Below are 14,549 nucleotides of genomic sequence, written 5' to 3' on the forward strand. Positions count from 1 at the left end.
CGTGGCGACCATCAACTCGCCACACGTATATTCGTTAATCGAAAACTTTCAATCGATACGATAATGATTATCTGTTTTCCCAACCCATCGCCACGCACCTTACATATCATTTCTCTTCCCTCTCTCGTTCTACAATAATTTCTCTGGTTCGTAAAATCGTGAAATTTGCTCCGCGACCGAACATAACGCGCGATCACTAAATTTCTATCAAGTATAGAATTGCGAAATCATGCGATCCGATTCTAAAAGAATTAATCGACTATATTAGAGTGACAACTTCTTCTCTTCTCTCTCTAAAAGTCGAAGCAATATTATCGCTCATCTGTCGGCCGAATTGAAAGAATTCATATACGCGAAACTTTCGTGTATTCTTTTTTCTCTTTTCTCTCTCTTTCACTCTCACTCACTCTCTCTCTCTCTCTCTCTCTTTCTCTCTCTCTCTCGATTTCGTTTCATTTGATTTCTTTTTGGTTTTTTCATTTACCTTCGTTAACTCTGAACGATTTTGTTCGTCTAAATTTCGAGCGGTGGATCTCGCCGTCGTTTTATCAAAAAGATCCACGCTCGATAAATCTCATCGATCGTAAAAAGTCTGATGCTTCTCGTGGGGGTGGGTATAGGGGCCCGGGAGGAGTCAGCGCAAAAATTAAGGCCCCAGGGCTCTTTATCGTTTCTCTCATTTTTCTCTCGTCCATTTTTTCCATCGCTTTCTCTATTTATCGAGATTCTCTCTACCTTTTTTTTTTTCTTTACACTCAATCGTGTCACGAGTGTGTAATTCAGCTCGTTTGTCTGTTCACGTGACATTATTCTCGTGTACTCTCTATTCATCTCCGTTGAGCTGGTTCCGCGAATGGGGGATTTATCCTGTGCGTACCTTTTGTTTATCGACAAGGACATTCGATAATCATTTGAACCCGCCCATCGTTTTGCGGAAATCCTGTTGGAAAAAATGCTCGTGAAAGTTTTCGTTGGCCACACTCTCCTCTCTTTCTTTCTTTCTCTCTTTCTCTCTCTCTCATGCTCTCTTTCTTTCTTCCTTTCGTTCCATCTTTCACACACTCTCTGCTATACTTGTGACGAACACGTTTTTATGTAATATATGTATATGTATGTATATCTGAAAAAACTCTGTAAAACGAGGTTGGGGAGAAAGGGGGCGGGGGAGACAGAAAAGCCATTTACTTGTGTGATAACAACAACAACCACGGTTGCAAGAGAAGGATCAATTCTACTGTTCGATTCTATCGAATGGTCGAAACGATCGTAACTACGAAAATCAACGGGGTTCTTGTGTGTGTGTCTTATGTTTTTCTTCTTTTCTTGTTGTTCAAATTCAAATACCATTACGAAAATAGAATCTACGTGTCCACTATAATGGACTTATTATACTCTGTACGAACAATAATAATCAATAATAATAATAATAATAATAATACGTTGGAATCAACGGGAGAAATGAATGAAACACTAGCTCGCTAATTCATTACTTCTCTCAAATAAGCTCCGTACACAATATCAGCAATCGCAACAGAAAACTTGTACTTGAGGAAAATAGAATTCTCGTCGTGTCGTGGACAGCGTGCACGCTGATTAACATCAACAATTCAACAATTATCGGGAGAAGAAGAAACGGAATAATTTCAATTCGATCAACCTCTCTCTCTCGTACCTCGACCTTCTCTCGTCTTATATATTTTACAAAATAGCGTGCACGCTTCTTCAATGATGAAACTAATCGTCGGTCTAAAAATCAGAACCGCTCAACAAGCTGCCCGTAGGGCAGTGGTCGGTAGCTCGAGCAGGCAACGATATTCGAGCAACAAGCCACGCCTATTCAGGCAACGATATAATTTACACAACTCCCAATCACAATCGTTGTTCCCCCACTCCGTTTCAAAGACCGTCGACGTTACTTGCCCATAGCTTTGCCCGTAGCACTGCCCGCGGGCAGCGGCGGGCGCCCATGCCCGCGAAACGAGCCCGCTTGAGCGGCCCTGGCGAAAAACTATCACACCGACGTTACAAAGGATAGAAAAGAAATCAAAGTAGAAACAGAAAAACCAGAATTCCACGATGAAATCTGTAAGAGTAGCGTACGAGATGGCGTACACTAAAGGGGCTAAAAATGGCATCGTAATGAAAAAGAAAAAGGAAAAGTAAAATAAAGGCGGTGTCTAAGAAATGTTGGACAACGCGAACAAGAGGTAAGGCTAGCGTAATCGAACAAAAATGGACGATCTTACGGGTAGCGACAGGAAAGAAACCCCACTAACAGACCAGAGCGACAATATCTTCTCGCTACGGTAGCGTAAGCACGTTCGTACGTTCAGTAGCGTACCAGGTGGCGACCCCACTAAAGAGCAGTGGTGCGCAGGTGGGGACAGCGCTGTAGCGACAGGCCCCGGGGCCCCAGCTCCTAAATGGCATTCAATGCGCGCGGATCTTGCTGCTGGCGACGCCTCGATGCACTGCCGTAATCGACGCCACCAACGTACGATTCCTCCTCGGTGCCGTAGTCGTGGTCACCACGATCGCCACGATCACGATCCGTCCTCTCCAGCCTCGATTTCCTGCCTCCCTCGCTCACGTGTCCGCCGCTGTACTTGCCCGAACCTGTATCCCATTCAGACGAACATTTAGTGGTGAAAATTGGCCGACACTTGATCGGGTATACAACTTATCCTGTGCACTCGAGTGACATTCGAACATTTTACTTTCCAGCAATTTCTTTCAAATTACAAACGTCATTTTTTTATGAAAAACTGTCAAATTTTCTTAATTCCTCAAATTTTAGATTTTGCATGTTTTTTCAAGTGGTGGAATTAATGTTCGTGCCAGAGTAACTTGGCATTTCGAGTGGATAGGGTTGAAGCCTGAATTTCTGTAACTGCGATACCTGTTTTCGTTCATGGACCCACGACAGTGGGCCTGGTTACAGAAACTAAGTTTTTCAGTGTGTAAAATTCGAAAGGTGTGCGTGTGAACTTAAAAATCGTAGCCAATTAAAATAGAGACATTAGGAAAGTTAGTTTTAATCCTCTCGATAAAAAGGTCCCTTTCGAATTTTAATCATCCATTGCTCGATCTCGCAAGTGTAAGTAATATTCTCGTGACCCAAATTACAGTTCCACAAGATCGAGCTTGAAGTTCAATCTTAAACAACGTCACTAGGTTAATTGTCACTGCTAAGACGGTGAGGAGCCAGTTAAATCCACCTACGTAATGTCACACCTAGGAACACACACACACAGCAACACACCACACTACTCACAGTGCATGCAGGCTAGTGCTATGCAAAAAGAGATAAAAAAAAGTCGAAGGAGGAAAAAAAAAAGATAAAGAAAAACGAGAGGCGAGGGGAAAAAAAAGACACGGTCGCAAAGACTCCGACGTTCGAGCTATCGTCGCGCTGATTTGCGCGGATATCGACACATAACTGGGGGGAAAGGGTTAATGTCCTCCTCCGCGGGACTCGTTTCGAACTGGAAAAAAAAGAACGTCGTAATTCTCAAAACTCGGTGAGGCTGTGTTGAGGGGGTGGTGGAGAACTGGTGTTTCGTTAACAAAACAGGGGGATGTGAGAGCACAAAAACAAGCCAATGTCCCGAAAGAAGGATTTCGAAGATCGTCGCTCCTCGGATGAGAATGAAACGTCGCGTCTCAACGCGGTTTCGAAATTAAAAAACAAAACCTTCGATCCTCGTTAAAATGATGCTTCGTTAGGTGGCTACTCTATCAAACCTATTCTATGTGAGAGGGGTTGGTGAAGGGCTTGCGGGACAACGATAAGGAAAAACAATGAAAATTAAAAAAAAAAAAAACGAAGGAACAATTGACAAGACTGTAGTAAAAAAAAAGCGAAAAATTGCAGTCTCTCAAGAGGAATCGTTTCGAAAATTCACTTTCAACGAATTTATCCATGGATCGAGTGTAAAAATCGAACGAGAAACAAAAAACACGTAAATTAGAGAGAAACGCACAGATAATGGACAGTTTTTAGGGTGAGAAAGAAAAAAAAATAGAATGACCAATTAAACAAATGATAAATCCTTCTCTTCGGGCAAGAAAGAGAGTAGGTCCCAATTCACCGGGCCCATGCACCAAACCCGTCTGTACTTACAAACGCGGCCTCGTTAACGAGGCATCCCTATTAACACAGTCTCTAATTTCTCTCAATCATCATCTTTTTTCCCCTGGTATTAAGTGATACGGGGAGAGGGGGAGGACGACACAGTACAATCGGTCACCCGGTCTACGTCGTGAAATCTCTCATCCGCGATGAGGAGGAGGTGTGTGTTGAAAGAGGTCGGTCGTTCTACGCCGAGCGTGTTCGTCGTTCATGCGAGCGTTCTTTTAGCTCGACTCTTTGGGCTTGTTCTCGTCACCCCGACCATAGGTGACCTGGCCCTGTTTTCGGATGACTCCCGTGGCAGCCACCGCCTCCACGGCTTTTACACGTAAACAAAGAGAACATCGGAGTCAGAGCTGATTGTCCATTACAAGTGGACCTGCTGATTTGTTTTTATTTTTTAGTATTTTCTTTTTTCTTTCTTTTGACGTGTCGTCGTCCGTGTCGTTGACATTATCTTACGGCGCGTCGAATGAGGAGAGAATCGAAATGGAAATGAAACGAAAGAAAAAAAGACAAAAAAGGATGCAGAAGTGGATGGACACGCGTTTCTAGCTGTGATGTTAGTCTTGCGTAGCGTGGATACACGTGTGGATTTCGAGTGATCGATCCTCCATTGGTAGACTGTGGAGAACAGCGCTGTTATTAAAGGAAATTAACCCTTTGACGATGATAAACTATATTTTTGAGTCAATGAAAAATGTAACTTTAATATGATTTAGTTTAAGACAATAAGTAAAGCAGTACGTAGTGTTCTATCAACAAAGGGTTAATATTGTACCGATACGTTGAACCACCTGAAATTTGGTCCTTTTTCCACAGGCTATGAAAAAAAAAAAAATAAAAATTAAATAAATCGTAAGAAATATTACGAAAAATACTTGACCCTACCAATCAAGGATCGAAACGTTCGCAATGAGAAAAATGAATACATGATCGACGAAACACGATGATCCCATTCACGAGAAATCCCACTGTCGAGTGAAACTCGGTCGTTGTCAATTTCTCTCTTCGAACGAATTCTGCAACATTCAGCTTTATTCGATGATTATTAATAGTCGCAGACATATGTCACGGACAAATCCACTCGTGTCCATGTAATAATGTATATCTATAGAGATAGAGATAGGCGTAACGTGCACAAGGTAAGCTGCAGCTAAAATATAATAAACGATCGTTGAAGATGAGGTGAAACGTATAGTAGAGATCTTTGAGAGGGGGATGATCGTGCCTTTTCTTGGTTGGAGCGCAAAGTAGGAAGAGGAGAATGAACAAAGAAAAAAAGATGAAAACGTGGTTGAAACTAACGAGAGCGAACGCGCCATTGTCTTGCCGAGGTTGATACAAGTTTCCCGATCCATACATTGCCGCTGAAAAGAAATTCAATGTAAAGGTGTCGCTGCTTCTTTCTACGAGTATCCACTTCTCTCTGTGATACAACGCGTATTCTTTCCCTTTTCTCCACGAGTCAAAGACTGCTAGTGTTCATGCTGATTTCGAACAACGTTGTTCACGAAAAAAACAAAATGCAAAATTTCTCGGTGTGTATGTGTAAAAATGAAAGAGATTCTTCGGTTATAAATATTTCTCCACTCTGTTTATTGTTAACCCTTTAACCTATGATATCTTCTCTCACTGTGCATCTAAGCGTCAGCGATTTACCGTTTTAGTACTGTATTGGATAACAAAAGCTTTAATCTGGTACAGTAATTTTTCTCGCATCTTCACCAGAATCTCTGCCACGAGTCTGACACGTTGTTGTAAGTTAAAGGGTTAATATTTAAAAAAAAGAACGAAAGTGAAGAAATATTCACGTGACCAACAGGAAGACGTAACATTTCTCGCGTCGTTCAACCACCAACAGTGTGAGTACGAAGAAAGGCGTGCAGCGTGACATCGAACGTACATTGTAATAATTTACAAAGGCTGAGTATACGTTTGCAACAGCGACTAGCAGTCTTCCCGATAAGAATAGCCTCTACAATCTAACAACGAGACCATGCAACGACTACGTGCAGCTAATGATACAAGTTACTACAGACGTGTTTCATTACTAGCTTCGAATGTCGCCAGTACTGCTTTTATCATACTCGAGGAACGTCTCGATGAACAGAAAATTGACAAATAAAAACAGAACGGAATTAACAAACGTTAAGAAAAAACAATTTCCTCTTCGATCTATTCTACTCGTACTATACTTTTACTCTCTTTTTTTCACTATACTTCTTGTTCAAGCAAGTAACGGAACACAGGCTGCGCGACAGGGTGAGTTCACAGAAGAGAGAGAGAGAGAGAGAGAGAGAGAGAGAGAGAGAGAGAGAGGCAAAGAGACAGATAGAGAGAGAGAGAGAGAGAGAGAGTGAAGAAAAGGAAACGTGTGTATAATGTTGCGCTCGAGGAAAAGGTTGGGTTACCTCTTGGCTCGTGGCCGTAGTAACTCTCATGATGGGCACCTGAAGGGGCAAGAAGAAAGTGTCGAGTGTTAGTTGACGGAATTGGGGCTCGTTAGAGTTTTTCAAGTGAGCTAGAAACCTCGACCCGGCTGGTCAGGCCAACCGGAGAGAGGTATACGTATCGGGGCTATATGAGAAGGATTGATAATCCGCGTGGGCGAGAATAATGATGATAATGACATGTGTTCGCGGTCACCGAGCGATATAACTCACTGTTGCCATAAAAAAATCGTGTCGTGTGTCTCGTCAGATCTGAATCGTCGAAAGAACAACCTCTCCGACAATCTAACAAAAACACAGTTCGACCCTTCGAGTTGTACCGATCTCGCTTTGCCAGAGAGAACGAGCAAGAAATAAAAAAAAAAGAAACGATGTTCGAAATGAATTTATCACCAACGTGAAATACAAATACTCTACACCGCCTAACCAGGCCAATTCTCCGCGTTAATGAAACTCATGTAGAATATTTGTACTTGGAGACATTCAGCTACGCGATCCTCCACGATAATGTATATACGACCATGATCGACGCGTTGTAACGGATGGAATACCTGATGAGACGCGAGGTGGTAACGCGTCGGCAGGTGCATCCGGCGCAGGAATCGGACGTGGTATAGGCGTGATGATCCCGTCAGGACGTGTGGCCTTCCAATATGCTTCCAGGTACTCGGCCACGTGGTTGCACGCCTCCTCCAGTTGATTCTCGTCGAGGATCACGTCGAACATCTCCGGTGGACACTGGGCTAATTTCTCCGCGGCCACCATTTGCACATTCAGATGTCTGATCTGCGACTTGCCGCGTGATTTGATCAACCGTTGGAGTACCTTAGGCGACGAGATCTTCAAGTAGACGATCGTTGGCGCTAGATTGGTCTTAGCTAGCTGTGACGGATGATTGATTGTGTCGCAGTCTAAAACCACCAACTGAAAGCGAAAGATACGGATAAGAGAGAAAGTGTGTGAAGTGTGTTCGTGTGATTTGATGGTCGAGGATTGGATTAAGTACCTGGAGAGACCTGGCAAGCTCGAAGATCCTCTCGATCTCAGCTTGAACCTCCGCTGAGCAGGTGCTCCTGCCAGCGGGTCGTTCTATCGTGTTCAACATCGATCGCTTTGCCAGTGAAATGTCCGCCATCACCCTGGTGATAATTATTCTGGAATGAGAGACATCGGTGTTTTATCATAAATCTTCACTGATGTAAACCTTCACTGTTTCTCTCTCGTTATAGATAGTGAAGTGTAGAACGAAAAGTGGAAAACGAATAGTGATCCAATATCTGGTGATAAGGGATCTCATTGCAAAGATCATTCAAGACCCTTGCAGCGAGGTCTTGGTATGGGTCATCGCTAGGTATGGGATCATTTCTCACTTTCGTCGATAGTACTCGAGAAAGAATTCTAATCCAAATGACCCCCCAAAAAATAGACGCTCTTAGCTATCTATGTCAAAGTTTACTCGAATTTATGGCCATTTTTCGACCCAAAAACTCCCAGAAACAAGGAAACCTATCGATCTACAATTTTCCAAGGAATCACCAACTGACCTGCCCTCGAATTTATGCTTCAAAAAATCAAACAACGCCTTCTGCATCATGTCCGTGACTTGATAACCCTTCAGTGATGGACCCACCAGGACGACAGGCCTCATTGACGGTACAACATCGTACGGCGTGGTCATTTCCTGAAATCGTGACAGACAAATCAGTCTGCATCAATCAAGAGATGGTACTGCACGCCAGGATCAGCCCCAGGATAGTCTCACTTACGTAGGACTTCGTGAGCACGGAATGCAACATTGAAAACATTGAAAACAGTTAATGGCCACGTCGACTCGAGACATGCGACCTACCCTGCTGCACGGCCAAAGTCCTTTTCACGGCCGCGTGTGTCAGCGAATTTTCTCTTCAGCCTCCGAAGGCACTTTGGCCAAGCAGTTTTGTATCTTTTTTTTTTTTTTTTTTTTTTTTGTTACGGTAACTACGATCGACCTAAGCTATCAACGATTTCCTACGTACTAATTTAACTCGGCTAACAAGCTAATTCTCTACGTGTCTACAGTTTCAACGCGAACCATTTTTAAAACTGGTCGAAGAACCTCGATCGACGATATCCTCGTCGTAACTGTTGCCAAAATGGTCCGCTAAGGTGTAGAATAATTAACAGTTTCGATTATCAATCGATGCTAGAAATCGCTACTCACATTGACACACATTGATACGATTACGTTAGGCAGGTGAACAGAGGAAAGAAACATTTATATGTACAGGGTGTTGAAGAAAAAGGGATCAGACTTCAGGTGCTTATAGTTCTCAAGGAGAAAATGAAAAAATGCTTAATCAAGAATCGAAATCGATCCTTTCAATGCTAAAATCTACTTTTCTATTTTTCGAGTTATTTTGAATATTTGAAAAAGCACGCAAATGTCAATCTTGTATTCAAATGAAAAACAAACTTTCGTGCCTTGCAACGACAGAATTGATTAAGCATTCTCACACTACAGATCCCAGAAGTCTTAAATCCTTTTCCCCAACACCCCGTACATACACAGATTCATAGAGCAGTCAGCTGGAGAAACGATCGACGTTAACGACGTGATTGCTCACGACAATCTGTTGAAACTGCAACGAATTATTGGATAAACTGTTCTCGGCAAGATTTACGCGTCCGAATGCTCGTGTTCATCTCTCGTTTCTTTTCTTTCTTTCTCTCTCCTCCTTCTCGCAGCCATAGAAAAAAGAAAAAAAATGGTAAAATACCACGATGCACAGAGAGATCTCATACACACAAGAAAGTCGCATATACTCACAGAAATAAATCTGCTAGTCCTCGCGTGGCCCACGATATTTTCTAGCACCGACAGATAAATTTAGACACGTAAAGCCTCGTCCACGTCACGCTGGATTCATCGCGCGCGCACCGCACCAATCTGTTTGCCAAAACGGCGAAAAATGTGGATTCGCGACAGAAGACACACGCAACTGGAGAATTCGTTTATCGATCGTCAAGCGAACCTCAGTCGTTGGACGAGACTACGCGCAAATTATAAGAGTAACACGTTTCGAGCTGCCTCGACTACGAAAAAGAACACGCTAAAGATAGAGAGATCCAAGAGGTATCAAGCACGACGGCCAGACGAGTGCGTACACAAGAAGGATTTTTTTTTTTTTCATTTTTTTTGAAGTAGTCACAGACACTGTGGATTCGTCGAGATCGTTTACCGGCTTCTTGAAGAAGTTCTTCCGTTTCTCCTTAACTGGTAGTGTGGTCAACGTAGCCTTACCGCCCCTCACGTTCGCCACGCTGTCGCTGTCGTCACCTGTTAGAGGAGAACAAAGAGAGAAAAGAAAAAATCGAATTACTCGTGGATACGATCGAACAGTATCTTCTGTGCATTCGACGGGTGTCCCTCTTTCTTTCAAGGAAAACTAGCGATAAAGCGATATATATCGAATGCGTTACTAAGAGATCAAATAAACCTAGGGTTTCGCTAAAATGTTCATTCGATGCGTCGATTGTGAGAACTCGAGATCGTGGAAAGAAGCAACTACTTTGATTGTTTCATTTACAGCGAGACTAACAATGTGAGAGTGTAAATATCGGTGTGTGTGTGTGGGTTTGTGCGAATGTTACGTGTGTTTAATAGTAGCGTGGGTGGATTAGCGATGAACGAAGTCTGATCGAGCGTATTAAAGACTGACTGATCGGTGAGGGTATGTACATTGCCACTAATGTTCAAGCTTGGTGATTATAGAACTCTTGCCGCGTGGGTCATCGAGTAGTACAGAGCAATTTTTAAACGTGTATCATTTTTCTTGTGAAAATAAATGAAAATTTTGCGAAATTCATCTGTGTTTATTATTTTGTAAGAAACCTTTTAGTCACGTGAGTTCAATGACCAACGCGACGCAAACTAAACTCCCTAAACGAGTCTAACACGCTAGAAAACTCGGACAAATCTCTATCGAGGACACACCTCGTGACTAAAGGTAGAAAAAACGGGCGGAAAAGATTTCGGTGTGGGTAAGAAGAGAAGCTCGCGATAGAAGATGCGTGTGATAATGAGAGAAGAAGAAAAAAACGAAAGCTACGGTAGTGTACTTGTTTTCTCAGTAAACAAAAAAAGATTGCAATACTTAGGGCCCCGAATTCGTTTCTCTATGTGTCTTTCTTTCTGTCGTATATATATTCTTGTTCTCTTTCTTTCACTTTTCGTCTGTGTCTCTTTTATTTCGTTCGCTCTTTGAATTTCTCTCGCAACGACGAGTCGAGATCTCTCTCTCTCCCTTTCTCCGTCTGTTATTTTTTTTTTTTTGTTTTCACCGTCGGGCATCAATCGGTCGAGATGAGAGAAACATTTTTCCCCGGAACAAGTCGAGAGTACACCGTGGTTTTCGGGGCGGAAAGAAAGAAGGACGTGGTAGGATACCTGGTGTAGGTGGTGTGGAACCACGTGAGGGCATACCACTCTCGCCAAGGTGCGCTAAAGACCCTCCACGAGTCGAATAGAGACCCTTGGTGCCACGTGCAGCGGTCGCCTGCTGCCTCAGGGTCTCCAACTTCAGCGGGGATGGGATGAAACCGACGTCCGCGTTCTCTTTCACGTGCCTCCCTATCCACCAGTTGTTGTCGTACTTCTCCTAAAGGGTGTTGTGCACATTCATTAGCTCGCCGTGTTAATTCGAGACACCCTTTTGTACGTCCGACGACAATTATTAGAAGCTCGACACTTGTATCGGAACTTAGTTAGACCTCAGATAAGCGTATGATTCAGGAAGAATCTTAATTTTTGTTAATTCAAAGGAAGGAGGGGAAGATTAAGTAATAGGAGAGCGACAGAATTTACCTTGATGAACGTAGAAGGATTCAGGAAGAACCTTAATTTTTTTTTGAAAAATTGAAAGGAAGGAGGAAAAGATTAAGTAATAGGAGAGTGATAGAATTTACCTTGATGTGCAGAAAGTCACGAACCATGAAGCTGAGAGCCGAGCCATGGACCGGCGAATCATCGTCGATGGATCCGTCATAACTCACATTGGTCCGCACTGCAAACGCTACCGGTTTCGTCTGAATAATTTTGTACAAGTTCGATATTAGTATATTTTCATCGGAGAATTTTTCTGTATTTTTTTTTGTAATTTTTCTTTAAGTAGTATTACCGGTGATTATTATGCATAGTGGAAAAAAGGTCGTTTATTGTTCGCAATATTGGCTTTTCTATTAGGTCAGAGGGTATAATCGTTTGTACCGTGACGATACTTGTGCAACTGTAATTTAAGCATAAAGTAGAAAGCCGATGAGATCACGGATGATCGGTACATTGTCAACGTTGTCCACGTGACGCGCCGTTAAAGAATAGAAGCGTAATACAACGGTGGGGTGCTCTGTTCGTGTTTATTACGATGTTCTACCCCTCGAAGGTCATGCCTGGTTAATCAATATTCGTTTATTGTCCAGCTGAAGGTGATTCGACTGATCGGCCTCGCATGCCGGCGAGCCATCGTCGGTATTTTTCATAATTCAGAGGGGATTTAACGCCCGTGGATGTTAAACTGTTAGCGCCCGGCTTGACATGTGGCAGAGTTAATTTCGCTTTGAAATCGGGGAGATTTAAGAGTTCGAAAGCTTGAAAATTATATTTGGATGTTTGAAAGTTTGTGAATTTGAAAGCTTGACAATTTAAAAATTTGAGACTTTGAAACCTTGGAAATTTGGAAGTTCGAAAATTTCAAAATTGAAAAATTTGTAACTTTAAGAACTCGAAAATTCGGAAATCCGAAAATTCGTAATATCGAAACTTTGCAAATTCGCAAACCCTAAAATCCGCAAAACGCTACAAGTACAATCTGCAGAATAATTACGAGTTCAGCGGAGTTGGAACGTTTTGTATTGGCATTAGAGTGGAACGTATAATTAAAGGCAATAATATCACGGTTGGCAACACGTATAATGCATTTGCATCTATTGTCGAAAACAATGGCCACGGGAGACGTTTAATTGGTTTCGCCAACCGGCCTCTCTTTGTGAAATCTCATTAGTCTCGCGGGCGCGTATTCATTGACACGCTTCTCATTCCTCCTGGACAACTTACACGCTCGAAAGTTTCTCGCGCCGGGTGTCACGTTTGTAGGCGCAATGACGCCTTGTGCTTCGTTCGGAAGTCCGTCGTCGATCGATACCAAACGATTTACGAAAGAGTGGCGTGGAAAAACAAGCCGCCGGGGGTAGGTAGGTAGGTAACAGATGGGAGGGAAGAGGAGAAACTGGAACATGCGAAAGATCAATGACTTACCCTGGCTCTTTCAAGTTGATCGAGGGCCTGCCTCTCCTTCTCACGACGCAAGTTCTCTTTCTCCTCGTCCAGCGAGAGATCCGAGCTCGGCTGTGAGTAGTTCGAGTCTGCCGAGCCCTGAAATACAAAACAAACTCGTTTAAATTGCGCCCCGAAGGCTACACCGGGGTTATTACATTCGAATCGTTACGACTTTTCTACCATTTCGCCGATAATAATATATCGAACCTCTTCTCGCTTTTCTCCTCGTAAAAGTTCTCCTCGATCTTTTCTCTACCTTCCTAGCAATATTTCGTATCATCTTCAAGAAGCTTCGACGTATCGAAGAACGAAATATAGAGACTGCAAATTTTTATTAATTTTTATATATTATTAATGGAAATTTTGAAAAATAATTCTTCACGATTGACGAAGAAAGACTCTTAAAATTTTCTAACCGACTTCACGTTCCAAGAACTGCAAGGAGCCACGACATTTTGCCCACGAAATGCCTTGGAGAAGTTCTCAAAGGCTTTGAGTGTCGTGGACCATTAGTTTAAAAAGAGAAGTTTCGTCGGTTCGGAATCGACCGTGGCCGGCCTACCTCTAAAGTGTCCACGTCTTTGCAAACATCTTAAAATCGTAGTTTCTAATTGTTTGTTATTTAAATCGAAGCGACTGGGCATGAAACGTTGTGCTTCTTTTCGTAAGAAATTTACTTCGTTCAACCTTCCTTCACTACTTCCTATTCCCTTCAATCCCATTTCCAATTACCAAAAATTGCTCGTATCCATATCAAACATACTCAACAAAACCCATCTACAAACCCACAATATCGAGAAATAAAAATTTCTCAAGAACACGTGAATTCGTAAAGATAAGTAGAATCAGACCGTTCGTGGTCAGACATCGGTATATTTCACATACGTACATTTCACATACGTAACTTTTCCCAATGGGTAAACAATACGAAATAACTATCATCACGTCTCATACTACACTTTTTATCACCCAAAGAAAATTTGACCACGTTCTAACTCCATTTATAACCGTGAATGCGACGATAGGTACTCGTTACAAAAATACAGCTGTTCGTTGATTCAGCGTGATTTTCTAGAATAATCGCAACACGATTGGGCAAACGGCTCCGTGATATTATCCACGACAAAAATTAGGATTCTATCTATACGACACGATCGTGCGACGTAGTTCGTTGCGTCAGAGCACGCGAAACGTTTGGCCAAAACGTTTCAGGAACGGCTCCGGTGACGTAATCGTCCGCGACAATGTGGTGAAAAGGGGATCTCTGGCGGTCAATTAATTTACGGATTGATTGGATCGATCGCGTCCCAATGGAAGTCTTATCGAGGTGGTATGCACGAGAAATTCACCAGTGGACAATTTCAGCGAGAGGAGAGAGAGAGAGACGCAGTTTCCGACAGTTTTATCGATCCTTCGACATACGACATTGACGTATTGATCCGCTGTTCAAAGTCAAAGCTTTTACCTGTCCCGTAATTAGACACTTAATTAAATGCAAAGGATGCCCGGCGTGTATCGTGCCACTTAGGCGACTATTCGATTTGCATTTCAGACGTGTTGCATACGACTTCATCTCGAGAATTTCTTTCGAGACGTATATATAGCCAGGAGGAGGCAGAGAGGAGAAAAGTTCCGATTCGTTTATACACGAAAC

At 42.7% G+C, this 14,549-nt stretch overlaps 1 protein-coding gene across 12 annotated transcripts in view; it reads right to left on the bottom strand.

Moving 5' to 3' along the window:
• Positions 1-720: 720 nt before the first annotated feature.
• LOC108571446 (voltage-dependent L-type calcium channel subunit beta-2) overlaps positions 721-14,549 on the bottom strand; it is an 89,456-nt gene continuing 75,627 nt past the window's right edge. For 3 of the 12 annotated variants that reach the window (XM_017933492.1, XM_017933499.1, XM_017933501.1), the window contains exons 2-12: positions 12,875-12,991; positions 11,530-11,649; positions 11,012-11,222; positions 9,804-9,901; positions 8,352-8,357; positions 8,130-8,266; positions 7,592-7,739; positions 7,137-7,509; positions 6,547-6,585; positions 2,342-2,616; positions 721-940 (exon numbers count right to left, since the gene is read on the bottom strand). In XM_017933492.1, coding sequence (XP_017788981.1) covers positions 2,420-2,616; positions 6,547-6,585; positions 7,137-7,509; positions 7,592-7,739; positions 8,130-8,266; positions 8,352-8,357; positions 9,804-9,901; positions 11,012-11,222; positions 11,530-11,649; positions 12,875-12,991 — 1,446 coding nt within the window. In that variant the 3' untranslated portion in view covers positions 721-940; positions 2,342-2,419. Of the gene's footprint in view, positions 941-2,341; positions 2,617-4,123; positions 4,452-6,546; positions 6,586-7,136; positions 7,510-7,591; positions 7,740-8,129; positions 8,267-8,351; positions 8,358-9,803; positions 9,902-11,011; positions 11,223-11,529; positions 11,650-12,874; positions 12,992-14,549 lie in introns of those variants that run through there. The other 9 variants (XM_017933493.1, XM_017933500.1, XM_017933502.1 and 6 more) reach the window with 7 other exon arrangements.

This window comes from Habropoda laboriosa, unplaced genomic scaffold (genome assembly GCF_001263275.1).
Source record: "Habropoda laboriosa isolate 0110345459 unplaced genomic scaffold, ASM126327v1 scaffold57, whole genome shotgun sequence".
Classification (NCBI taxonomy): domain Eukaryota; kingdom Metazoa; phylum Arthropoda; class Insecta; order Hymenoptera; family Apidae; genus Habropoda; species Habropoda laboriosa.